The sequence below is a fragment of the Gadus chalcogrammus genome, chromosome 21 (assembly GCF_026213295.1).
Source record: "Gadus chalcogrammus isolate NIFS_2021 chromosome 21, NIFS_Gcha_1.0, whole genome shotgun sequence".
Lineage (NCBI taxonomy): Eukaryota > Metazoa > Chordata > Actinopteri > Gadiformes > Gadidae > Gadus > Gadus chalcogrammus.
In genome coordinates this window covers 2,844,276-2,871,843 of record NC_079432.1, presented here as the reverse complement: position 1 = coordinate 2,871,843, position 27,568 = coordinate 2,844,276, and the positions used below count along the sequence as shown (strand labels likewise).

Below are 27,568 nucleotides of genomic sequence, written 5' to 3'. Positions count from 1 at the left end.
CAATAAAATTTGCTAAAAAAAAAAAAGTTCGAACGTTAGTTGCCGCACTCGAATGTTCTCCTTTTTTGAAAAATTCGAATTGTATTCGAATAGCGAAGTTCGTTTTGACAGCCCTACTGTAGAGCTACTCTGTCATTAGAGGGGTTAGAGCTTCTACTGTAGAGCTGCTCTGTCATCAGAGGGGTTAGAGCTTCTACTGTAGAGCTGCTCTCAGGATGAAGATGGGCAGCGGGCTGTCTGAACTAGAACTTGGTTCTGGAGAACTTGGTTCTCTGAACTCAGACGTGCAAAAGGTTTGTTTGTATTCTTTGGTCGTCTGAAAGCCGCTGATGCGCACATGGTCTTTCTTAATAAACTACTTTGTTATACATTTTGTCATTTCATATCTTGCCCCATATTTCACTGAATCTCTTTCTCCGATCATTTCAAAAGGTTTACTGAGTTTCTGATATAGAATGTGCTTTCTAAAGAATACTAGATGAGTTATAATTCCTAAGGGATGGTTGTTGTGCTACAACCACCTGCCCTTCCTCCGCAACGAGGGATACTACAACGCACCAGGAGTCTCTAAAACTACAACTCCACTCAAACTACAACTCAACCGGTGGCTCAAACTATAAGTGGACCCGAAGATGGTTAGAAATTCAAAATAGGTTATTTCTAACTCTGTTACACATGCGCGTTCCAAACATCCACAAGTTCCATGGTACAAGATGTTAACATTAAAGAACAATAACACTGAGCAACGCGGGGGATGTGATTGGACCAGGCGGGACTTCCTCTGGAGGGGGGGGATGTGATTGGACCAGGCGGGACTTCCTCTGCCCTTAAGAGACCTTCTCGTTGGAGACCGACGCCTTCTTTCGTCAATCTCTCGGTTTCCATTGGAGGAAACTCTCCAGGAGGCGGGACCTAGCCCTCCTCCGCGGCTCCGGACTGGTGCGTGTCGGTGTCGGTTAACCCCGGGGGGTCGTCACCGTGGAGGGAGGAAGGCTGCGGAGACACACGACATCACCATCCAGGAGAGCAAAGTGGCCCTCATGATCCTGGTTCTTCTCCATCAGTCCATGTCGGGAAGCTCCCGGACTCCTACGGAGACAAAGCGACTGTGATCCACGGGTCTGATTCCTGGATCGTTCCGTTGTGTTGGAGGAGCATCACTGTACATCCCGGGGATTGATCTGCTCTGGAGAACAACAACACACGACGTCGAAGGAAGCGGAGGATAGTTGGCCGCACCAGAGATCTGAAGACGGTCTGGAGGACGGAGACCTAGCTGCTATCGCTGCTCCGGTTCAAGCAGCTGCTCCGTCATGGGAGAATGAAGGAGGTAACGTGATCGATCGATATGATCAGTAAACATCTCCCATCATCCCCATTGAAATGCTGTTTACTAAATGATGAAATGCAGCGACCGTAGTGTCTGCTCTGCTTAGTGTCCCCTAGCTCTAGGTGTGTGTGTGTGTGTGTGTGTGTGTGTGTGTGTGTGTGTGTGTGTGTGTGTGTGTGTGTGTGTGTGTGTGTGTGTGTGTGTGTGTGTGTGTGTGTGTGTGTGTGTGTGTTTCCATTTTGGTGTCTTACCACGTTTCAGAAAGCGGCTTGTGCTCACACACACACACACACACACACACACACACACACACACACACACACACACACACACACACACACACACACACACACACACACACACACACACTGGGTTCTAGAAGTGGTACACAACATTTACACTGGTAGGCCTACCAGATGTAGGCTGAGCTTTCTGGAGTTAAAGAAAACTGCCATTGATACCAATCAATGGCATTGATTCCCACATGATGTCGAAGGCAGGACTGATACAGCTACATTGAACAGGACCTGAAGTTCCAATGGGGCGACCATAAATCAGAAGGACAGATCTTGTTTGTAATTATGAGTATGAAAGGGTTACAATATTCATACGTACCTGCTCCACATCTCTCTGAAACACGGTGACCTGGTTGCGAGGGGGGGTTATGTAATGGGACTAAATCAGATATAGTCTGTGGTCTAGGGTTAGGGACATCCTAACCTGAGGTTCCCTGCCCGAGGTTCCCTGCCCGAGGTTCCTCACCTGAGGTTCCCTGCCCGAGGTTCTCTGCCCGAGGTTCCTCACCTGAGGTTCCTTACCGGTTCTGAGGTTGACCACGGCTTTGCTTCGGTCTCCAGGAATGTTTACCGTGAGCGTGAGAGGTCTGTCAATTGTGCAAAGTATTTTATCTCGTAGGACGTTTGTTATAGCTGTGAAATTTATGCTGATAGATCTTGAGCTCAGAACCATCTTTTGCATTCAGCAGACGCTTTAATCCAGAGCAATTTAGAATAAGTACATTTGTCAGAAGAAGGAGAGACAACAATATATTGCTGTTGGTACAGTCAGGATGTTCATAGAACCAAGTGGCAAGCACTTACCATCGCTAGGTCAACCCATTCCCCCTATACAACAGAGATAGCTAGGATAAGATGCTACACAAGGAAGTGCTATTAATAAGTACGAAATACAATTAGTGCGTACAATAAGTGCCAGGACGTACAACCTACAATAGGTAGGAGGGGTGGGGGTCTTAAGTTATGCCTGGTACACAACCTGAACACTGGTAGGCCTACCAGATGTTTGCTGAGCTTTCTGGAGTTAAAGATAACTGCCATTGATACCAATGTTCCCACATGATGTCGAAGGCAGGACTGATTGATACATGGAACAGGACCTGAAGTTCCTATGGGGCGACCATAACACAGAAGGACAGATCTTGTTTGTAATCATGAGTATGAAAGAGTTACCATATTCATATGTACCTGCTCCTCATCTTTCTGAAACACGGAGATAGCTAGGATAAGATGCTACACATTGGAAGTACTACTAATAAGTACGACATACAATTAGTGCGTTCAATAAGTGATGAGTGCTGCTCCGCGGGTTTAAGAGACGGCAGATCCATCAAACACTGGGTCAGGGTTAATGGACCGGAGATAAAGAGGATCTGTGTTTATCTGAGAGTTGAACCAGCACACGTGTTTTCAGAATAGCGGGTTTGTTTTAACGTCCATTAGGAAGTTGCGCGGCTAATGGACCGCGGGCTAGTTTTCTGTAATTGGTTGATTCGCCCGTGCTGCCCCACAGGAACGAGATAAAGCGCATCATCATTAGAGTGCTCTGTTATTGTTGTGATTAGGATCTATTGTTTGTGATAAGAGGCTTATTAAATCCCTGAAATGTGGGAACCATTATAGATGGTCTCGATGAGGCTGCAGTTAGATGACTGGTGTTTAAACGACTGGTTCTCTGAGTGCCCCCTGACCTCTGGAGCGTCGGGCCAATCTGTGACGCGTACGGGGAGCTGACCGCTGGGTAGTAGTGTTAGGAAACCAACTAGTTGACAGAATATCCTTGTTAGGAAACCAACTAGTTGACAGAATACTGTATCATTATTAGTATAACAACTAGTTGACAGAATATCCTTGTTAGTAAACCAACTAGTTGACAGAATATCATTATTAGTATAACAACTAGTTGACAGAATATCCTTGTTAGTAAACCAACTAGTTGACAGAATATCATTATTAGTATAACAACTAGTTGACAGAATATCTTTGTTAGTAAACCAACTAGTTGACAGAATATCATTATTAGTATAACAACTAGTTGACAGAATATCATTGTTAGTATAACAACTAGTTGACGGAATATCCTTGTTAGTAAACCAACTAGTTATTATTGGTTATGACTGTTTTTCCATGCTAGGGCGGGAGCTACATGTGTAGCGTTGCGAAGCAGCGCAGTCGCTAGTGTTAAGTAAACACTCTGAAGGCCTTCCTTTGTGTGTGTCTAGGTGTGTGTGTCTGTGTGTGTTTGTGTGTGTATCTGTGTGTGTGTTCATCTCTGTATGTGTGTCTCTCTTTGTGTGTGTGTGTGTGTGTGTGTATCTGTGTGTGTGTTCATCTCTGTATGTGTGTCTCTCTTTGTGTGTGTGTGTGTGTGTGTGTGTGTGTGTGTGTGTGTGTGTGTATCTGTGTGTGTGTTCATCTCTGTATGTGTGTCTCTCTTTGTGTGTGTTTCTCTCTCTCTCTCTGTGTGTGTGTTTCTCTGTGTGTGTGTGTGTGTGTGTGTGTGTATCTGTGTGTGTGTTCATCTCTGTATGTGTGTCTCTCTCTGTGTGTGTCTCTCTCTCTGTCTGTGTGTGTGTGTGTGTTTCTCTGTGTGTGTGTGTGTGAGGTCTCTCTCTAACGTGTCCCCCCCCCCCCCCCCTGCAGGCGGGCCGATGGCAGCAGTGAGGTTGGGGTCAGGGCGTGGCGGGCAGCATGCTTAGCGCCGCCCCCCCCTCCCAGAGGAGGAGGAGGAGGAGGAGGAGCGGGGCGGGATGGTCCGCCCTACGCTCAGCGCCCCCGCCGCGCCCCCCCCCGTCCAGACCGCCGTCCACGCCGCCCTCGTCGGACTGCTGAACCTGTCGGCCACGCCCCCCCCCGGCGCCATGGAGGGGAACGCCACGGAGAGCTCCTCCCCCCGGCCCCCGGCCCCGCCCACGGCCGCGCCCCCAGCCCCGGGCGTGGGGCTGCCCCTCCAGGTATTCTTCTGCCTGGCCCTGGTGGTGGTGCTGCTCATGGCGTTGCTAGGCAACGTGGTGGTGTGCCTGATGGTGTACCGGCGCTCCGCCATGCGCTCGGCCATCAACATCCTGCTGGCCAGCCTGGCGCTGGCCGACGCCCTGCTGGCCGCGCTCAGCATGCCGCTGGCGCTGGTCACCGTGGTGACCACGCGCTGGGTGTTCGGCGACACGTTCTGCCGCGTGTCGGCCATGCTCTTCTGGCTGCTGGTGGTGGAGGGCTCGGCCATCCTGCTCATCATCAGCGTGGACCGCTTCCTCATCATCGTGCAGAAGCAGGACCGGCTGAGTCCGCGGCGGGCCAAGGCGCTGGTGGTCGTGTCCTGGGCGCTGGCCTTCGCCCTGGCCTTCCCGCTGGCCGTGGGCCACCCGTCGCTGCCCGTGCCGTCGCGGGCGCCGCAGTGCGTGTTCGGCTACAGCCCCGAGGCGGCGTACCGCGGCTACGTGGTGACGCTGACGCTGGCCTTCTTCTTCGTGCCCTTCGCCGTCATGCTGTACACCTTCCTGGGCATCCTGAGCACGCTGCGGCACAACGCCGTCCGCGTCCACAGCCACACCGACAGCATCTGCCTCAGCCAGGCCAGCAAGCTGGGCCTCATGAGCCTGCAGCGCCCCTTCCAGATGCACATCGACATGGGCTTCAAGACGCGCGCCTTCACCACCATCCTCATCCTGTTCTCGGTGTTCACGGTGTGCTGGGCGCCCTTCGCGGCCTACAGCCTGCTGGCCACCTTCAGCAGCGCCTTCTACCACAAGGACGGCTTCTTCCAGACCAGCGCCTGGCTGCTCTGGCTGTGCTACCTCCGGCCCGCCCTCAACCCGCTCATCTACTACTGGCAGATCAAGAAGTTCCGCGACGCCTGCCTGGACCTCATGCCCAAGTACTTCAAGTTCCTCCCGCAGCTGCCGGGCCACACCAAGCGTCGCATACAGCCCAGCGCCGTGTACGTCTGTGGGGAGCACCGCTCGGTGGTGTAGCGCCGTCAGGGGGCGCTGTCCCCCCCCCCCACCTGGGGGGGCCCGCTGTCCCCTGATCTGGGGGGCCCCCCGGGGAAACCCACTTCTTGGTGGGCCCCGCCTGATATGCATATTATCAGGGTCCTGGAAGATTGCAGACATGTAAGCTGTTGTAGATATTTGAGGATACACTTTTGATAAGTGTGTGTGTGTGTGTGTGTGTGTGTGTGTGTGTGTGTGTGTGTGTGTGTGTGTGTGTGTGTGTGTGTGTGTGTGTGTGTGTGTGTGTGTGTGTGTGTGTGTGTGTGTGTGTGGACTACCTAATGATTCGTAGCCACAAGTAAACCAATTTGAATCATTCCTGCCGTCACTGGGACGGTGATATGTCAGCCGTTGGGGTTGAGGGTCGGTGGGTTTCTGGGGGTGAATGATCTGCGCTCCAGAGGGCGTCAGGGGCCGAAGAGGCTGGGAGCCACTGAGGTGAGGAAGGCTTTCAGCTCCTCACCCATCTGCCAAATCTTGAAGCGGTGGTGCGTCGTTTTTCCATGGCTTGTATAATATCTGCTTACGTGCGTTTTAAACATGTTCTATAAATGGCCACATTACAAGAATTATACCTGATTTAACTGTGGATTTCTGTCGATTGTGTTTTTTTTTATATGTGCCTATTGATGATTAGCCTACTTGCCGGTCAGACTGCTGCTATATCTAGTGAACATGTGCAATTACAGTGTACTGTACTTCAGTTGAATGTAATAAAAACAGGCATTTCTTACCTTGTTAACACTGTCTTAAGATGTTCGTTTTATTTTTTTTATCAAACAAATTTCTTCAGTATATTAAACGGAGGCAGCTGGTTGGACGGTTTATACCGTGTAACTTAATGTACTTTGTCTTTAATCATCGGCAATGTGTGGAACTCTTCGAGTTGACCCCGCCTATCCGTCTGGGTTAATAGCACGGCCAGGATAACGAACACACCGCTGTTTGTCGGAGAGCTAGCGCGCTGCTAATTAGCTGCTAATTAGCTCAGGTCTGATGCACGCGCCTGCTCTTTCCCGCCGGGGACTCTCACTTCCTGTCAGGTGTGTTCACTGGAACCAGTGGCAGCTCTGTTGATACCAGCAGCGCCCCATGGGTAACGTGTTAGCGACGTGCCCACCTCGACAACCGTCAAACGCCCCCGTGTCTCCCCCCACCGGAGCCCCCATGTATCGCCCCACCGGAGCAGTCAGTTCCCAGTCAGCGCAGGTGTCAGATGGCCCGGTGCTCCTAGTTCACTCGGCTGCTGTCGTTAATTTAAACGGTGCGAGTGATTTACGAAGCGAGGCGTTTCAAAGCAAGCCGACTTCCCTAATGTCAGTCCTTTAAAATACCATCAACGAGGAGTTCACCTCCGGGAAGGTCGCGGTCCAGAGAGGTCCAGAGACTCGGACCCAAGCCGAAATCGGACACGGTCGTGCCTCAACACAGCAGAAGTTCACTGTGTTGTTAGCCTCCAGTTCCCCGACGACCTGCGGGGCCCTCAGGGAGGCCTCGATCTGGATGACCGCCTTCCACTCCTTGGGAGACCGGTGAGTGGAACACACAGACACTTCTTAATCAGCGCTCCGAGGGCCTCATTATGCAGCCCGCGGTGACTAATGAGTGAGCGGGGGGGCGGGATTTTGAAGGCCGCTTTAATCATCGCGGAGGAGGTTGCCAGGCAACCGTAACTCTAAACGTCTCCCCGGAGGGCGCGCGGTGTCGTGGGCCGCCGTGATCCTGTGTTGAAGTGATGGTTGATATTCTCTTTGAGTTAATGGCGTCTAACAGGACCCTGGGGGGCCGCTGTTTAAACTAGGACTAATTTCTGGCGCCTGGGTTCACACTCTAATGTCGTGACGAGAGAAGAGGTCACTCGTTTAGTTTGAACGATGAACGGACGCGCCTGAGGTGCGATAACAATACATGTTGATGTTTAACACGCAAAACCATAGCATATCAAACCCGTCATGTAGCCTGAACAAACATCGGGAGCTGAGAGGTTGAACTGAATTTATGACGTCAACAATGACGTCCCGCAACGGGAGGTGAAAGTTGTCTTTTTTTAGTGCGCGGGTCTCACCAGTGGGGAGGAGATATTATCTGGCTTTAGTTCGGGAGAGATGCTTGTTTCCATGGCAATCCTCTCTGGAGTGGGGAGGCCTACTTCAGACCCCTCCTCTAGACGTCTGTCTGTCTGTCTGAAGATCTGGATCATGACGGACGTGTACTAGCCTACTATCATGTAGGCGTTATAAAACTAAAGCACCCCAAAGAATGAAATGTAGTCCAAGTGAGGCTGGGATTTAAAAAGCGCGATTGTTTATTACATTTGGTGCTGTATTCAGACTAAACAAACAAGGCGGAGTTGGCGCAGATATAAATAGCCTCGTATGTAGGGTAGCGCCGATGTGGAGGAATAACTGAACAGGAAATACAATTGGTTATCATAAATGAAAGCGAGACGAGATGTTTGCACGGTTCTAGTGACTCTCAGGAGCTCCACCACTCCCTCTAGTGTCCAAAACATGGATTACAAGGCACTACAGTACCACGAGTGTCCATTAGCGGGCAACAGTCGACTCACCTCCTCGCCATGTGTTGTGACTTACATTTAGTATTATGTGCGATATGTCCAACTTTTATTTCATAGTCCCTCCTGTATTTTTCGGTACACAAATAGCTCAGGTTAATATGTATTAATATGATGTCAATTTATTATTTTTTAATTTACTTGATGAACTGCATGATTTGGCCAGCAAAATCTTAAAAATGAAACCAAAAGACACAAAGTAAGCTTGAACTTTCTCTGTGAAAGTGGGATTTTATTTATATTGAATTACAGTTGAACGTCATTGAGGACTTTCATGTTCATGGAAACATTTTGAATACAATTTCAACTCAATTAAATCCCCTTCTGGCCGCATTCTAATCAGAATGAAGCCGACCTCTGATCAGTACCCCAAGACCTCCCGACCCCTCCTCTGCTCTCTGAGGGGGTCTTAGTCCTCGACCACGGGGTCTTCGTCTTAGTCCTCGCCCACCGAGGTCTTCCTCTGGACCAGGACCAGGTTTTTCACCTGGGGCATCAGGGACAACAGCTCCCCGCGGATATCCTCCTCCTTCTCCTCCTCCTCCTTTTCCTCTTCGTCCTCCTTCTCCTCCTTCTCCTCTTTCTTCACCTCCTTCTCTGCGGTCTTCTTCCTGCCCTGGTTCAGCTGTTTCACCACCAGACCCTGGTACTGGGAGAGGAGCTGGTGGCTCTCCTGAGAGCGAGAGACAGAGAGAGAGTGAGTGAGTGAGAGAGAGGAGGGGGAGAAGGGAGAGACAGGAAGGGAACGAGAGAGATGGATGGAGAGGGAGACAGAGGAGTGAGAAGGGAAGGAGGGAGGGAGGGAGGGAGGGAGGGGGGGTGTAGAGAGACAGACGGAGTGAGAGAGGAGGGGGGGAAGGGAGAGACAGCAGAAGGGAAGGAGGGAGGAGGGAGAGGGGAGCGAGGAGGAGAAGGGAAGGGGGGTGTAGAGAGACAGAGAGGAGGTGGTGTGTAACGCAGTGTTGTGGTCCCTTGATGCGTCTTTCACATTAATCGAGGTTTCCACTCACACAGAGCTATGAGCAAACTAACATAGCGCTACCACCTCCTCATGGTTATTCTGGAAATACTGGTACCATGTGGGGATGCTAGGGTTAGATAGAGGCTGGTTGCCGTAGGGATGCTAGGGTTACCGTGGGGATGCGCCCGCTGAGGGTGCTGATGACCCCGGGCACGCAACGCCCGGGCGCGTGCAGGATGCAGTGGGTGGCGCCCTGGAAGAGCAGCACGCTGGTGAGGTGGAGCACCAGTGCCGGGTCCTCCGTCTGCTTCAGCTGCTCCAGGAGAGCGTTACGGTGCACGAAGAGAGACTGTCTGGGGGGGGGTACGACGAGAGGGTTTAGTATCCATGGTATTATTTATGTGATTATGTCTGAGGGTCATTTGACAGTTGTTGTATCCAGTGCAGAAAACTGGAAACATCTGAGAACTGATTCAATCATGTTGAATCACAACAGTCAAAATAAACAGTAAAATAAAGTAAAGAGGTCAGAAAAGGAGCACATTTTGCAATCAATAAGGTGTGAAGATCAACGTGATGAGATATTTCTGTGACTGAACTTCCTAAACAACAGATTGTGGCCCACCGTTTGAGATACGATGGATAAAGTCCATCTGCTCTCAGAAGGTAATATTGTGGTTAGCTTTAGCCACAGCATGGTTAGCAATAGCCACAGTAGGCCATAGTATCTTAGCTTTAGCCACAGTGTCGTTAGCATTAGCTTTGAGTTACCTCTCCCTCTTCTTGTCGCCTTTCTTCAGAAGGAGTCCACAGGCCTCAGCTGCAGTCTCAACGTTGTTCAGGAAGTCTTCGATGCTCTGCACACGCAACACAACAGTGTTCACACGCTAAACTATGCCAGGATGATTTCACTAAGCCCCTGCTATCGGCAGACTAGCGTTTATTCCCAGGATGCATTGCTTTCCCCCCAAAATACCTTAACCGCACCAAACCTAGTACCGAACCCAAACAGATCTAAACGTAATAAACGTAATCTCCAACCTGAAACCTAAACATGTCTATGGACCGGGCTTTGATTCCGGACGGCAGAATTGGAACAGAAAACGCTGATATTGATAATTGCAGGTAAAAAGGCCGTCCACGAGGAACTGGTTGAAACCTGACCCCCCCCCCCCATCCAGCCCCACCCAGGCCCCCCTCACCCCTCACCCCCCGTCCCCCCCCGGCGGCCCCCACTCACCTTCCCACTCAGGCTGTGGTGGAGCTTCATGAGGGGCGCTCTGGTCTCCTCCGGAAGCTTCCCCAGGATCTTGGCCCGGACCTGAGGGACACGGTGCCGGTGTTAACGAGCCGTCGGCCATGTTGGCGTCGTTAAGGAGAGTAAGGAGGACGGCTTCACGGCCGCTCAGTGCGAGTGAGGGGAGTCAGACGGAGGAGGGAACCAACCGATCTCCCCCCCCGGAGGAACACAGCTGGCAGTCTAGGTTTAAGTGGTTTGGGAACTTTCTGAGAAAGGTCTTTACTCTTTAGCTGTCCAGGCTGCCACTTCCGGTCCTTAACACTCTGGATTTCATAACTCAGATCCGTCTCACTTCTCTTTGTACCACTATGTATTCTCCAGAGTTGGTCTCCAATATTAAAAGGGTTGTAACAAAGCGACCCATCGTAGTGACGCCATGATCTAAAGTCCTGCCAGTGATGGCTGTGGTCCACTTGATAGGCAGGTGGACCGATCTATCCCAACGTACAGCTCAGTGGACACGCCCACTTGTGATGTCACTGAAGCACAGGCGGCCCCCCCACCTCGCCGCTCAGGCTAGGCTCCTCCCCCGACGTCATCTGGTCCATCGACATCATCAGGTCCGCCGCCAGGAAGTTCACCAGCGCGTTGGTGACGTCGGTGCACAGCGTCTTCAGCACGTGCCTCGTGGCGTGGACCTGGGTCTCCTCTGACGCACACGCACACAAACACACACACAGTGAGGTCACCGACACACCTGACCTACAGTGAGGTCACTACACACCTGATACCACTAACCCTGATGCACTGAAGAGTAATCCATTAATGGGCTTGATTAATGAATAGTACTTAGCATTGTGTAGCATCTTATCCTAGCTCTCTCTGTTGTGTACGGGGAATGGGTTAACCTAGTGATGGTTAGTGCTTGGTTCTAGGAACATCCTTACTGTACCGACAGGGGGGGGGGGGGGGGGGGGTCTTACCTGGGAGCAGCTTGGCGCCCTTCTCGAAGAGGCGGATGTTGTTGTAGAGGTTGGTCACCTCCTCCTGCAGCTCCTTCATGCTCTTCTTCTTATTGGCTCCTGAGGGAGAGCTGCTGGAGGACAGGAACACCGAGCGCACCACCTCCTGGTACGCCTTGCTCAGGGGTCTAGGGCGGACGGCACAAGGGTCAGAGCAACTCCTGGCGCAGATGTGTAGTGCAGTTGTGTAGTTCAGTTGTGTAGTGCAGTGTTATAGGATGGCTATGGGATCCATGGCTAGGGGAAATGAAACCAAACTCTTGTCCGGCTTTGAGGCATCTGCCACAACACTGGTGGGGCGACTTTAAGAGTAGGATTGCATTAAAAGTACATTAGTGATGTAGGCTAACCCCTCATCCCCTCGTTACCTCGCTAACCCCTCATTACCTCGTTAACCCATTGATACCTCGCTAACCCCTCGTTAACCCACTGTTACCTTGCTAACCCCTCGCTAACCCCTCGATACCTCGCTAACCCCTTGTTACCTGGTTTATCCCTCGTTACCACGGTAACCCCCCCTTACCTGGCTAAATGCTCCGCCAGCTCCATCAGAGATTCCTCAGGGAAGTCTCCGGCCGCCGCCTCCAACACCACCGCCACCTCCGACGCCGTCATGAAGGGGACCTCCGCCGGCCGGCCGCGCCCTGGGGGGCGGGAGGGGGGTTAGCCAGGCTAGCTCAGGGCTAATGTAAGAGCTAATGTAGCGGCTTAGCATTACCAGGAGGTATGATGACTAGCCCCTCCCACCGGGGATTAACGGTGATGACTAGAACCTCCCACCGGGTTCCGGACTCACCTGTCTGGGAGGGGGGTCTCACCTGTCTGGGAGGGGGGTCTCACCTGTCTGGGAGGGGGGGTCTCACCTGTCTGGGAGGGGGGTCTCACCTGTCTGGGAGGGGGGTCTCACCTGTCTGGGAGGGGGGTCCCGTCTCCTCGTCGCTGTCCTCGTCCCTCCTTCCCTTCTTCTTGGTTTTGCGGATCTTGAACTCGCGGGCGTTGCCCCCCCCGCCCCCCTTCACGCTACCGCTGCCCTCTGGAAACAGAAACACAACCCCCCCCCCCAATCACAGATCAGCATCAGCAGACCAGAGACCCGCCTCTACCACTCCTCCTCCCCCATTGGTTCAGGGAATCAACACTCCTCATTGGTTGAGGAGGCTGTGGGGGAGGGGCCATGGCTTGGCTGTGGCTCTCTTCCTCTCACTCTTTACAACTCATGTTAAATCACAAGTTATAAATCCTAAAAGTTAAGGAGGCTAATCCTCTCCTCCTCCTCCTCCTCCTCCTCCTCCTCCTCCTCCTCCTCCTCCTCCTCCTCCTCACCCGTCGTCTTCTTCCTGCGCTCCGCCTCCCTCTTCTCCTTCTTGGAGGGAGCAGAGCTGTCCGTCAGGGGGGAGGTCTGCTTCACCTCCTCCTCGGTGAGCAGGAACACGGGGTTGTTCTTCACCTCCTGGGTGGGGGAGGAGACAGAAGGAGAACCTCTGAGTGACGGCGTCCCCCTGAGGTCATGGGGTTAATGAGTCCCCAGCATGTGGCCGACAATATGTTCAGGCGTGGACCTTCTCCCGCTGCGCTGGTTTTGGTAGTTTTCGCTGTGTGGTACTCGCATATTATCAGTCATTTAGATAGAAGGACTTTTCCAAATCAAAGTAACGGGTGATAAGGGGGCCTTCATCTGCATTGCGTGCTAGGGTCAGGGCTCGGGGTACCTTGTGGGCCTTCATCTGCATGGCGTGCTAGGGTCAGGGCTCGGGGTACCTTGTGGGCCTTCATCTGCATGGCGTGCTAGGGTCAGGGGTCGGGTCCCTTGTGGGCCTTCATCTGCATGGTGTGCTAGGGTCAGGGGTCAGGGGTCGGGGTACCTTGTGGGCCTTCATCTGCATGGCGTGCTAGGGTCAGGGGTCAGGGGTCGGGGGTACCTTGTGGGCCTTCATCTGCATGGCGTGCTAGGGTCAGGGGTCAGATGTCGGGGTACCTTGTGGGCCTTCATCTGCATGGTGTGCTAGGGTCGGGGGTCGGGGGTACCTTGTGGGCCTTCATCTGCATGGCGTCGTCGAACAGCGCCAGGCAGCCGCTGATGAACTTCTCGCTGACCACCACGCTGTCCCCCAGGACGCGGGCCGAGGTGGTGACCCCGGCGTTCCTCAGGGCCTGGCTCACCAGCATGCCCACGTCCTCCTGGGACAGAGAGCTGGGCAGCATGGGCTGGGGGGGAGGGGACACACACGGGTTAGGTGATGGGGGTATGTGTGTGTGTGTGCGTGCGTGTGTTAAAAGACAAAGGTAAGACATTAAGTCATTGGTTGTAACTAGAAAAAGTGACAGGCTTGTTTTTTTGCCTCTAGTTCGGCGGCTTTTAGCCACAGAGTGATAGGACTTGGACTGTTGGAATCACTGGAGACTCTTCTGGAGAATCACTTTCAATCATGACGTATAATTTAGATATCGCGCCAAATGACGCGGCATATATATATATATATATATTGATCTTGTTGTTGCATGCTTCTTATTTGTCTGTCGTTAAGCAAACCGTAGTTGTGATAAAAATGTAAAGTTGAGGATCTAATCTTTCTAGTGGTGTGTCCCATGACCACTTTGTCACGTGTTTAAAGGCCTGACGGGGTCTTTGAAAGGTGGGGAGGGTCTGATCCCTGTAGCGGGCCCTGTGGGGATCAGAGGTTAACGGAGCCGGCTCCTCTGTGTCGCGCTCCAGAGACGGACGGAGGTGTGAGGTGCAGGTACCTGGAGGTCCACCCAGGTGGACGAGCTCACGGCCTCCTCCACCGAGGCCTCCAGCTGGTCCACCAGCCCGGGGCCCACGGCCGCCGCCCGCAGGAACAGCAGCCGGCCCGAGCGGAACCGCTTCCTGATGAAGGCGGCCGGCTCCGGGATGCCCAGTCGCACCAGGGCGTCGAACTCTAGGGGTTAGACAGTACAGAGACAGCTAGGGGTTAGACAGTACAGAGACAGCTAGGGGTTAGACAGTACAGAGACAGCTAGGGGTTAGACAGTACAGAGACAGCTAGGGGTTAGACAGTACAGAGACAGCTAGGGGTTAGACAGTACAGAGACAGCTAGGGGTTAGACTGTAGAAACAGCTAGGGGTTAGACAGTACAGAGACAGCTAGGGGTTAGACATTAAAGACAGCTAGGGGTTAGACATTAAAGACAGCTAGGGGTTAGACTGTAGAAACAGCTAGGGGTTAGACGGTACAGAGACAGCTAGGGGTTAGACGGTACAGAGAAAGCTAGGGGTTAGACAGTACAGAGACAGCTAGGGGTTAGACAGTAATGACAGCTAGGGGTTAGACAGTACAGAGGAAAGGGTTAGACAGTACAGAGAAAGATCATTACAGAGCAGGTAGGGGTTAGACAGTACAGAGAAAGATCATTACAGAGCAGGTAGGGGTTAGACAGTACAGAGACAGGTCATTAAGGAGCAGGTAGGGGTTAGACAGTACAGAGACAGGTCATTAAGGAGCAGGTAGGGGTTAGACAGTACAGAGACAGGTCATTAAGGAGCAGGTAGGGGTTAGACAGTACAGAGACCGGTCATTAAGGAGCAGGTAGGGGTTAGACAGTACAGAGACAGGTCATCAAGGAGTAGGTAGGGGTTAGACAGTACAGAGACAGGTCATTACAGAGCAGGTAGGGGTTAGACAGTACAGAGACGGGTCATTACAGAGCAGGTAGGGGTTAGACAGTACAGAGACAGGTTATTAAGGAACAGATAGGGGTTATACGGGGGGAGGGCAGTGGCTGAGACGGGGGTGAGGGGGTTACCTAGGTAACCGTTCTGCTGCAGGAAGGAGTCCACCCAGTTGTTCTGGGTGCGGGAGTAGATATCGGGGATGTAGACGGCCTTGTCCTGCCGGCCCCCCACCACCGCCCCCTTCAGACGCCCCGAGTTGACCAGCTCCTCCAGCACGGCTGCAACACACACCCCCACACACACACACACACACGTTAGAACCCGGGCCGGTCGGGGGGGGCCCGTTGACGGCCTCCGTTTCACCACCAGGTGTGGCGCCCAGCAGTGGCGACGAGCAGCCTCTAGTGACCTCATACGTGGGCGTGTCCCCCTAGATGTGTGACAGTAGATCAGCCTGCAGCGACAGGTAGGCGCTCTAGGAAAGGGGGCCCAGCACCACCTACTGGGAGACCGTGCCAATGTCACCGTGTACAAGTTAGATTTCAAGAATCCTTTCTTCTCTTTGAACTAATTATTTTTCCTTGAAGCACTTTTGTATGGATGTCTTTGTTTTGAGAGCTTTGTACTGGAGCATTGGGTGGTGTGACCCTGGGGTGACCCGCGAGGTCCCTTCCTGCCATGCTGGAGAGATGAGTGCATGTGAGGCAGACATCTTGTTGGTGTGCTTATGTTGCGTTTTGCACGGATTAAAGACCCACTCTGTTGGCAATGCAACAGTTGTCTCCCGACTCATCATTTGGAAAAAAAACATAACACAGAATTAGCCGAGTCGGGAACAGAACGGCTACACCACCGACCCGGACCCAGGGAGGAACACGTCCATGGTGGATAATGATCCTGAAGTTACAGGTCATGGTGTGTCAGCGTTGCAGGGTGTCAGTCTAGCAGTGTAGCGCGGGGGCTTACAGTAGAGCAGGTGCTCGTGGAATCCGAAGGCTCCGATGGCACTGCTGACCGGGGTGGGTCTGAGGGAGAGAGAAGGACCGTTAAAACACTGCATCACGCGTTCAAACCGTCTTTACCTGCCCTTCCACCACTGAGTTAGCAGAGGACTGAAGCCACTATGATCACCAATATGTTTTTAGATTCATGGCGTTAAGGTGCTAAAGGGGTGAGGACGACACCGTAACCAGCATTACTTCCTCCTGGTGTCTGAACCTAACACCACCACCACTTGTACTACTTCTGCTCCTCGCCCTCCCTCAGTACCTGGTGACAGTGTTACTCTAACTACACACACACTACTACTGCTCCTCCCCTACCTGGTGACAGCGTTACTCTAACTACACACACACTACTACTGCTGCTGCTGCTCCGTTCCCTACCTGGTGACAGCGTTACTCTAACTACACACACACTACTACTGCTGCTGCTGCTGCTCCGTTCCCTACCTGGTGACGGCGCTGAACAGCCCTCTGATGCGCGCCTTGTGGCGTGCTACGAAGGCGGGGGTGTAGACGACCCCTCGGTTGTACTGGTCAAACTGGCCCTGGACCAGCTTCCCCATACGCCGGGACAGCTCCTGGCCGCGGGCGAGAGACAAACCTTTATGAGTGTCCCGACATAAGTTGCCACTGGAGAGCGAGTGAGACGCGTTCAGACACCTGGCAGTGGCCTCACCTCTGTCAGGAAGTCCCCCGGCAGGTCGTAGGTCTTGCAGAGCTCCGAGATGGTGATGAGGCCGGCCTCCTGCAGCTTGTCGTTCACCTCCTCGGCCAGGCGCTCCAGGTACTTCCTGCAGGAGCACAGGCGGTCAGCCCCTCCTCAGAAGACGTTGTTGAAATTATAATTGAATAGAATTCAAAAGGTTCTTCAGTTCCTTGCAGGGCGGACTGCAGAATAACCAAGTGCCCCCTCGCGCTGGTAAAAGTCACGCAAGAAAGAGTAGTACGTTTGGAAAGCAAACTTGCGGAATTCAACTTCTTAATCATAGAAGTGAGATTTCCATTTATAATATACCAGTATTTTTTTTCTAAATATGCACGTTGTCTTAGATGGACAAATGTTTTCAAACCTGCATAAAGAAAATGAAAAGCATGGGAGGACGGCAACCAGGGGTCTGCTTAGCTCAGGAGGTAGAGCGGATTGGCTGGTAACCTGAAGGTTGCTAGTTCGATCCCCAGCTCAAGTGTCGAGGTGTCATTGAGCAAGGCGCCTCACCCTGACTGCTCCTGACCAGCTTGCTGTCGCCTTGCATGGTCGACTCAGCCGTGTGTGTATTAAACGTTGTTAGTCTCTTACAATAACAGCGTCTGCTAAATGCCCTGAATGTAAACCTAGAAGTTCTCCTCACACATCAATGAGCTGTCCCAGGACCAGCTGGACTCCCCTCTCCGTTCTGGTGATCTCATTGGCTCTGGCCTCAATGTGGTTCAGATCAACGTTGATGATCTGAAACATCAGACATCAGACATGACGTGCATGAGAGTGGAGTAGTATGAATGAAGAGGAGCCGGATCAAACCGGTCGCGATTCAGTAGTAACGCTACGAGGGGAACACCCACCTGCTGGAGGTCCACCATGTTGATCCTCCCTGGGGAGAGAAACCAGCATTCAGGGGTCAACACTGAGCTGTCATACTACTGTCATACTGTCATACTCAAAACAGTGTTATGTGGTGTATATACTACAGTACTTGCTATACTGCAGTACTCAGCTCTGTTTTGCTGCAGTACTCAGCTAGCATTAGGGGGTTTGTGACCGGGGGTCAGACGGACCTCCTTGGATGTAGAGCTCATCGCGGACCTCCTGGGTGATCTGGGCCGGGGTGATGTACTCCTTCCCATCCAGCGTGTGGACCACGTCCAGACGCTTCTCCTGCACCAGCTTAGTGATGATCTCGATGCAGTTCCTCTCCGACAACCTGCAGGAAACCATAGACCAGATGTGACTCCGCCGGCTCACAGCTGGCAGACCCGGTACCAAGCTTCATCATAACTAAGGTTAGGGCTTAAGGGTTAGGGTTAGGAGATCCGTTACCTCTGCACCGTCTGAGCGAACTGCGCCGTCTGCAGATCGGCGGCCAGACGGCGGATCTCGTCCCAGGCGTCGTCCATGTTGACAACAAGGTCCACAGTGGGCTACGACCAGTGGGGCAACGGACCAGTAACGGACCAGTGGCTCAACGGACCAGTGCGTTATTGGACCAGTACCAGGGCAGTGCCTGTCTGACGGTTCAGTGTGACAGCCAGTATGTAGCGTGTCGCCAGCTAAGGGGCTAAGCTAATCACACGTCAACACTAGGAGGTGGACTACGGGTCTCCTCGAAGACCAATCGTCACCGTTAAAATATGCGCGAAGCAAAAAAGAAACGTAACGACTTATTGTAGTAATCGGATTTATTGAGATGTCAGCTTTATTTGTGGATGTAAACCGTTGTATCGCCTATATTTCATTTGTTGTAGTATAAAATGTAGACAGCTACAGTGTATAGTTCGTGTTTGAATCCCCTGGAGGGCAGTAGACTACAGGCGATCAGTCCCATTATGGAGCAGTCAGTCGCAGTATGGAGCAGTGCTATTAAAGCCTGTCGTACCAGTAGGGAGCAGTACTGTTGTAATGCCTTCTAAACACACAAGGAAAGACTTGAGACGTGAAATGATCGTCTCAGCTGGACAGGAAACGAGATCGCGAGCGGATGAAACCAGTGTGCCCTAGCTGCTGGGTGAATCCAAGTAGATGATGGAGGTATGCATCAGTCATGTCAGTCATGACTGCGACAGCGATGCATCTAGCTTTCTTTCTTTCTTTTTTTTAATGGACCTGTTCCCAGAAAAGAATGTAAATTAACAGAATAGGTTATTTAAAAAAGAAAATTGGTTTATACATTTTTTATTTTCAACAATCGTGGAATGGCGCACCAACGGAGCTTTACTTGGTAGTTGTGAAGGAGTTGTGATCCGGGACAGGTTGTGTGTTCCCGTGGCCGAGGCCGTAATAGGTGGCGGGAGTGAGCACGCCCGTCATTTGTTAAAATTGCGGAAAATGTCATCAAAGGTTATCGACAAAATCACATGTCACAACGTAATCGTGGCATGTCTCTATCAGCAGGCGGCCGCTGTGTCACGGCTAATGGTTCGGGAGTTTATTGGGCAGGTTATCAATATTGATCAGCTGTGCGGCGAGATAGATCTATTATCAGCGCAGACCCCAAGGCCTGGCTCTTTCCACCCGAGAGGTTCCATTTAGATGAGCTGGGAGGAGGATGTGGCAAAGCTAACAAATTAGCCTCAGGAACCGCCAACGCTTTGATTTCAGGAATGACTCGAGAAAAAAAACAACTAAACGTCTTTGATTGGCCGCATGCCGCGGAGGAGCCAAATAAAGTAGAGAACATCAAAGAGCACAGCTCCCCGAGAAATCAACCGAAAATAAATGAGGGCATGTTTCTGAATGCACATTGTGTAGGCGCTGCTCTCCATGGTAACCAAGTAGTAACACAACAACAACAACAAACAACGAGACCAACAAGCCCTCAACTGTTCAAGTTTAGACATCATTATTACTGGCAATAGTCTGTAAGAGATATCTGTCTTTGAAGGTGCCGGTTTGAATCCTTTGTGCTCCTCAACGCGGTTTAAGGCCTTCCTTCTCCGCTCTGTCAAACCCAACCGGCACACGTCGGCAGGGGAGCACAGGTGTAGCTAATTACAGTAATCAAAGGGGTCTGTTACATTTAGGGGGGGGCCAGTCGGTGCGGGCGGTGCTGGTCACGTACACTGGCGCACCGCTGCACCAAAATGAAAAGCACCCCAAAATGAACAAGCTCCAGCTGTGACTGGCCGAAAGCACCCCAAAATGAACAAGCTCCAGCTGTGACTGGCCGGTCAGCTATGCAGAGATGTGAGTACAGAAGCAGTTAGATGGTTGTTTATTATATGTCCATGATGTAACCATCTCTTAAGCTAGCATCTAAGCTTAACCACATGCAACCTAACAACTAAATGAACTATCTCCAAACTAATGGCTGAACTACCCATCTTTAACCTTATACATCAACTTAACCATATGCAACCTAACAACTAAACGAACCATCTCTAAACTAATACCTAAACGTAACCGTATGCAACATAACAACTGAACTTAACCATATGCAACCTAACCACTAAACTCACCAAAGTGATCCATCTCTAACCTAATACCTAAAATAACCATCCCTAACCTAACTTCAAAACTTAAGCCATCTCTAATCAAAAAAACCTATATTTGCAACCTTTTTAAGATGGCCCGAAACTCAACAAGTATGGAAGCCTTTTGGAGACAATCTTGCGTCGCTCCATTCCCACAGGAAGGCTTTCGTTGACCGTTGACCGTTTCCAGGTGAATGTTTGTATGAAAGTGGTTGGGCCAGATTGCGTTGGCTCTTGAGTTCAGTGCCATGCTGTAATCGGCCCTAATGGGAAATGTTTACATTGATGACCGGGTGGCGAGGTCGAGGCCAGAGATGAAATGTCTCGTGGAGCACTCTGGCCTGGCCGCGCTCCAGTAATTGCACCGTACTCAAGGTGTTATTATGGTCTGTAAGTGTCTGACAAGGACTGCTCGGCAGCCACTTACTGCTCGGCTGTGTTGTAGTCACTTAAATGTCTGTCATGTCGGAGAGGTATGGAGAGAGAGTAATGGAGTTAGAGAGAGGGAGACACTGAGGGAGAGAACGAGGGGGAGAGAAAGAGGGGGATGGAGAGGCAGAACAGAGAGGGAGAGAAAGATGGAGTAGGTTAGAAAGAGAGAGGGCAGGTGCATTAACTCTGCAGGTCCGGTTCTGTCCGGAGTGGTTATGGGTGAAAGCACTGCGCCCTACCGTGTCCAAAATGGCTGCAGGGACCATTCCTCTTCAGACTCCAGAAACCTCAGATGTTAAACCAGCGGCCGTTCCATCACACACGAGACCACAAGCTTCCATCCCCCCCTCCTATGAATGACATCGTACGTCCTGTGTGAACTGAAAAAAGACATGCAAAACCAATGTGGACGTGTTGTTTGATAGGCAGTTGATGAATCCGGGATGCGTGCCGTGTTTACTACGACAGGTTTCAGAGAGATAAAAGCTCCCTTCTTGAGGTTTGAGCTCCCCCGAGCTGTTGCACGCCGTTTCCTGGTTCTGACCCAGATATCCCTCCATTCGGTTTGCATGCGCTACATTATGGTGTTGTACTTTTTGAACTCCTAACATGCGTTTTCTTTGTTAACATTTTCAAACCGAAAGCCTACAATGAAAAATGGTTGGATCGTTCGCCACAGTTCAGTTTGACATTACCCTCAGATTACCGTGGTTCTCCCAGAGTGCTGCCCGCTGCCTGTCGGTTCGCACACAGCAGGACTTCGCTTTGCTTCACATCCAATGTCTACAAGCTGTTGTTTTGTAAACCGAGATTGGAATCCAGGGAAGAGGAGGAGAGATGCACCATGTAGAAAAGAAGATAAAGATAAAGACTGAACACGGTACAACAACAACGTTCAGAAGAGAAGACGTGTTGGTATGGATCGATGCTAGGAACTAGGAGATGACAAAGGAAGGAGAGAAGATAAAGATTGAACGGAGAATAAAGTAATCAGCAGCTGAAATAGTTGTTCTGCAAGCATGGACAAGACGAGGAGGAGAAGAACGATTAGAGCGAGGAAGGCAGGAAGGGTGGCGGTAAAGATGAAGTACCCACCACGAAACAAGACAACCGCGTCAGAGAGAGAGAGAGAGAGAGAGAGGGGGAGGGAGAGGGAGAGGGAGGGAGAGACTCTGGGCGGGGGTCACTGCCCTTGGTGTGTGTGGGGGAGGGGGGGGGGGGGTAGTGATTGCTGAACGCATCAGGCCAAGGCGAGAGATCTGTTAGGATCCTCGGAGCGAGAGGAAGCAGAAGGCACTATAAACTGTGTGATCCGCTCTGATCTGAGAAACATCCCCCCCAGCAGAAGGCCTTGCTCAGAGAAAAAACAAACGGGTGAGAGCATCTTGTGGGGCCTCTGGGTGGTGAACCAGGACGTTGGTTGAGAACATGTGGTACTCTGATGTTTGACTGCTCCTGGTCCCACCAGAACTCCTGCTACTCCGGGATAATGGATTCAATCACGAGCAGTAACACCAATGATCCCAAACACCAGGATTCATTTAGCAGGTTTAAGATTTGAGTCACGTTCAATGAGAAAGTCCCATCTTATTAAATGTAATACATAAAGACAAATATTTCTTGAGCTGCTCTAAGATTTGTGTCAGCTTTGTTGAGTCATATGCAGTAAATGATTTAAAAAAGAGTCAATCTCTTCCCGACCCCTCAGTACTCTCGGCTGTTTCACAAACTTTCTGTCTCCACGCTGAGAAGTTTGACTCCTCGTTTGGTCGCAGGCTCTGATCGTTCGCAGCCTCACTCGTAAGTCGCTTTGTACAATGTAAATGAGAAGCAATTACAAAGCCACTTACAACAGCTCCATTTATCACTCGAGGTCAAACCAATTACACTCTGTAGTGCTGTCCGGGAAACCCCTCTGAAGAAGATCAGCGTTATTTCACAGTTTACGACTTTACAACACAGCAGCCGGTAAACACATGAGCTCTGAGCTCCGGACTTTGTTTCACTTTCTAAATGTAAAAAGGTTACAGACTTGATATTCTATATAGGGCAAATTTGTTTTAATTGTTATTTTATTTAATTTTTTATTCTATTTGTGTCACCTTATTTTACTATTTTGAAAGTTGCACAATCTCTGCAAGCACGGACACTTTTCATTTCACGGCGTTTCATGGATCTGTATGTGACCAGTACAACTCTTGAACTTGATGTTGGCTGGGATTGAATTATCCCTCCAAGGTTCAGTGCTTTCCTTTCCCTGTCGGCAGGGGCGGAGTGGGACACTAATAGCCACCGGGAGAATCCTCCCCGGTCCGGCCCTTCCTCCCCCCCCCCCCCCCCTCCCCAACATCGTTTTTTTTTGTTTGATTTTTCAGTAATAAAAAAAAAAAACGGTAAAAAATGAATGATATAATTATAATTAAGAAAATAAAAATGTGTAAAATAGGCCACAGTTCTGCTCTGTGCGGAAGAGAATTGGCACTCCGAGAATTGGCGCACTTCCTTACAAGACCGGTAACCATAGCAACGCCGGTAAACAAAAGCAAGAAACCACGAACTTGCTCGCCTTCTCTGTCTGACGTGTCTTTAGGGTCATTCCATTAGACGTGGGGCCGCTCATCCCCCTACATTTACGAAAATGGACTTGCCCTGCAAGCTGTTTATTGGATAAACGCATTTCCCAATCCCAGGAGTCTTTGCTCCATTCTACGTCAATTCAAGAACAAACAAATTAAAGTAAACTGTAGTTCGTATTATTTATTTATGGCTATGAAACGTCTGTAACGCCTGAATAATGAAGAATTAAATGAAGTAAAAAAAATATATATAAAAAAAACCATGAATGAGACATAGAGAGTAAGGAAGTGGTATAAATATTGGTTGGATGTTCACGAGATATATATTGTTTATTTCGGGGATTTTCGCGGCGTCTTGACGGGGAATAAATTATGCTCAGGGCCGGCTTGCAGACGCTTCGCGGCCGCTCACAACTGTGGGCCGGTCCAACTGACTTCGCAGGCCGCTACACAATTGCGGGCCGGTCCACCTGACCTCGCCGGCCGACCGGGAAATCTCCCGATCGTCCCGACGGCCACTCCGCCTCTGCCTGTCGGTATATTCCCCCCTGGGGGGGGCTGTCCAGGGGGCGGGGGCTGGAGATGTTCCTTCAGGAGGGATTCCTGCTCCTAGTTATCCCTCCAAGGACTGGCAGAGGAGAAAGACTCCATGTCCCAGAAGTCTACCCTCTCAGCGCCCGTTCATCTCTCCTGGGGAGACCCCGTCAGACGCCACTCATCTCCGTGACGACCAATCTGGCTAGCAGCGCAATTAATGGCAACCGAGGAAATTAATTGATGAGCTCTGCACGCTCATCAATCAGAGATATCCCGGCTCTCTTGTCCTTGTGTTCCGAGCATCTGAAAAGCAGCGGAGGATGAAACTGAATTTATTCACCGGCGTCGCGGCAGAAAGGATGTGACAAATGACAACTGTTGAAGACACAAACGCGTGCCACGACCAAACACAGTTGGGTCGTCGAATAATACAGTATATAAGCATATATGTGTATACATTAAGCATACAGGGTACATGATACATTATCATTTAACATAATATTAATAATAATGAACGATAATATGCATTTTATTATCATAATGCCACCATAACCAAAAAAAACATCCTCAAACTATTTAGAAAATATTTTGTAAGTATTTTGTATCATGGTTTTCTTTTTTCATAGCAGCTGCTAATGCTAGCGAGGGAACCATTAGCAGCTGCTAATGTTAGCGATGGAACCATTAGCAGCTGCTAATGCTAGCGGTGGAACTATTAGCAGCTGCTAATGCTAGCGATGGAACCATTAGCAGCTGCTAATGCTAGCGATGGGACACAGAAACCACCCAGGTTTCTAGCAGATACTGAAAACTCAAAACAAGAGGAACGTGGGAACAATTCTGAAGTAATTGTGGTAGTTGGGTATAAAGGCCTTCTGACCAACAGCCACTACTTGAGGAGGCTCTAGCTCTCATGCCTTCTGACCTTGAGCCACTACCTGAAGAGGCTCTAGCTTTCATGCCTTCGGTCCGAGCTGACGCAGGGTTTTGGGTTGATTCACTCCGGCTGATGTTCGGTGCGTTCAGAACCGTGTCGGCTTCATGACTGTCTCTCTCGGTTTCTCCCTCTCTCTCCCGCTCGCTCTCCTGCTCGCTCTCTCTCTCTTTGTCTGTCTCTCTGTCTGGCTGTCTCTCTCTCTCTCTCTCTCTCTCTCTCTCTCTCTCTCTCTCTCTCTCTCTCTCTCTCTCTCTCTCTCTCTCTCTCTCTCTCTCTCTCTCTCTCTCTCTCTCTCTCTCTCTCTCTCTCTCTCTCTCTCTTCCCCCCCCCCCCCCCCCCACTGAGGTTGGTGTACAGCAGGTTTTCCGCGGTGTAGCTTCCTTCCTGGCTCTCGTCCTCTTATGTAAATCTATATTCATACGCTGAAAATCCAATATGAGGGCGGGAGCGTCTCCCTGAGAACAGGAAGGCAGAACCTCCGCATGGCCCAGTATCCACGCTGGAGCACCGGGCGGGGCTTGGGGGGGGGGGGGGGGGGGGGGACTCTGAAACGGAGAGGTCAGTGCTCAGCCAGGCTCTGGTTCCTCTGGTGGGAATGTGTGCGCGGTTTCCCGCCATGTTTATGCATGAGGGCCGGTGTGGGGATCAGTGTCCCGCGGCCCGCCTTCAAACGGGCGCTCGCGGCGTCGGCCCAGCGGCCGCTGGGGGGAGCGGTGACCTCATGGGGAGGGGGGATCGTCTCCCACCGCACCTGATTCACATTAAAGGCATTATCTGTGATCGGCCGGCCAGTGTGTGTGTGTATGGGGTGGGGGAGGACAGTAATGGGGGAGGGGGAGGACAGTAATGATGTGACGATGGATGAGTTGTATGTCCGTGTGACCGTCTGTGTGATGTAAGGAGCAACACACACACACACACACACACACACACACACACACACACACACACACACACACACACACACACACACACACACACACACAGTAGTTGTATTGCAGCCCTTCATCGTATATTCCGGCAGTACTCTGTCGGACCGCACGGCGTGCGCAGAGCTTCCTCTGTGTGCACGCGGGCAACGGGAAAGGGGGTGTGATGGCAGTTTGACTGCGGTTTGGGGAGGTCTCTCTGGGAGTGCGAGGAGTTCATTTAGATTTATTAAATAAATTCTAGGAAGGGTTCAAAGAAGAACACAGCACGGCCCCTCTGAGAGCCGTAACTCAGCTCATCTGCATAAGGGCCAAACATCAGAAGACGGGGCTGCCCTTTTTAAAATGGAATAGCTAGCTTGTTCCAGGCAGCCTCTCTCTGTGGCTCAATCAGGAGAGGGAGAGAGGGGAGTCTGAAATAGAGAGGAGAGGGAGAGGGGAGAGAGGGGAGTCTGAAATAGAGAGGAGAGGAGAGGGAGAGGGGAGGGGAGTCTGAAATAGAGAGGAGAGGAAGAGGAGGGGAGAGAGGGGAGTCTGAACTAGAGAGGGGAGGGAGAGGGGAGTCTGAAATGTAGAGGAGGAGAGGAAAAACAGAAGTGGAAAGAAGAACAGAAAGATGGTGAAGGGGAGGCAGAGAGATAGAGAGATAGAAGGTGAGACAGAAGGATAGGGAGATGGAAGGAGAGACAGAAGGAGAGGGAGACTTAATCTGAAGAGAGAGAGTGAGACATCGTTCAGACAAGGGGCGTAGGGGAGGGCGAGAGAAGGGAGACATACAGGTAATCAGAGAGAGACAGAGCAGACAGAGGACTCTGGGTGACCCCGAGATGAGGGCTGCAGACTCAACTGGGGTCAACTTTATTACTGACCAGAGCTCCCTCTCAATCCACTGCGGACAGAGGGAGGGAGAGACCAGAGGGGACCGAGAGAGGAAGAGACAGTACGGACAGAGAGAGACCAGAGAGGACGGATAGAGGGAGAGAGAGTACAGACAGAGAGAGATAGACCAGAGAGAGTAAGGACAGAGAGGGAGAGACCAGAGAGAGTAAGGACAGAGAGAGAGAGACCAGAGAGAGTACGGACAGAGAGGGAGAGACCAGAGAGAGTAAGGACAGAGAGGGAGAGACCAGAGAGAGTAAGGACAGAGAGGGAGAGACCAGAGAGAGTAAGGACAGAGAGGGAGAGACCAGAGAGAGTACGGACAGAGAGAGATGGACCAGAAAGAGTAAGGACAGAGAGGGAGAGACCAGAGAGAGTAAGGACAGAGAGGGAGAGACCAGAGAGAGTAAGGACAGAGAGGGAGAGACCAGAGAGAGTACGGACAGAGAGGGAGAGACCAGAGAGAGTAAGGACAGAGAGGGAGAGACCAGAGAGAGTACGGACAGAGAGAGACCAGAGAGGACGGATAGAGGGAGAGAGAGTACGGACAGAGAGGGAGAGACCAGAGAGAGTAAGGACAGAGAGGGAGAGACCAGAGAGAGTACGGACAGAGAGGGAGAGACCAGAGAGAGTAAGGACAGAGAGGGAGAGACCAGAGAGGACGGATAGAGGGAGAGAGAGTAAGGACAGAGAGGGAGAGACCAGAGAGAGTACGGACAGAGAGAGACCAGAGAGGACGGATAGAGGGAGAGAGAGTACGGACAGAGAGAGATAGACCAGAGAGAGTACGGACAAGTTCTGACAGATCTCTCCCCGGGAGGCGATGTGTTCGGTGATTACGTTGATTAATCTTCTGCCATTAGATGTGAGCGCAGCGCGAGCCAGGCTCATGTTTCCCTCCGCTGCTTCGCTGGCCGGTTGATTCAACGCTCATTTCCTCGTTTTCCATTGTTTGTGTTTGTGTTCCAACAATAACTCCAACGTTGGTTTCCCAAACATCGAGTTTCGGATCACATTGTGG

At 51.3% G+C, this 27,568-nt stretch overlaps 2 protein-coding genes across 2 annotated transcripts; one reads left to right on the top strand and one right to left on the bottom strand.

Moving 5' to 3' along the window:
* The first annotated feature begins 744 nt into the window (after positions 1-744).
* On the top strand, positions 745-6,658 carry gpr63 (G protein-coupled receptor 63). Its single transcript, XM_056580633.1, has 2 exons — positions 745-1,330; positions 4,270-6,658. Exon 2 carries the CDS (start codon positions 4,377-4,379, stop codon positions 5,595-5,597), a length of 1,221 nt encoding a protein of 406 aa, XP_056436608.1. The 5' UTR covers positions 745-1,330; positions 4,270-4,376; the 3' UTR covers positions 5,598-6,658.
* A 1,718-nt stretch (positions 6,659-8,376) lies between these two features.
* Positions 8,377-18,387, bottom strand: ufl1 (UFM1-specific ligase 1). The gene is made up of 19 exons (XM_056580622.1): positions 18,108-18,387; positions 17,846-17,991; positions 17,633-17,661; positions 17,422-17,519; positions 16,749-16,863; positions 16,520-16,650; positions 16,035-16,093; positions 15,200-15,346; positions 14,159-14,334; positions 13,442-13,621; positions 12,740-12,866; positions 12,324-12,449; positions 11,940-12,060; positions 11,378-11,544; positions 10,958-11,103; positions 10,395-10,475; positions 9,926-10,011; positions 9,327-9,507; positions 8,377-8,866 (listed from the first exon to the last, which is right to left on the bottom strand). The coding sequence occupies exons 1-19, from the start codon at positions 18,182-18,184 to the stop codon at positions 8,630-8,632; spliced, it is 2,430 nt and encodes an 809-aa protein (XP_056436597.1). The 5' UTR covers positions 18,185-18,387; the 3' UTR covers positions 8,377-8,629.
* Positions 18,388-27,568: the final 9,181 nt, after the last annotated feature.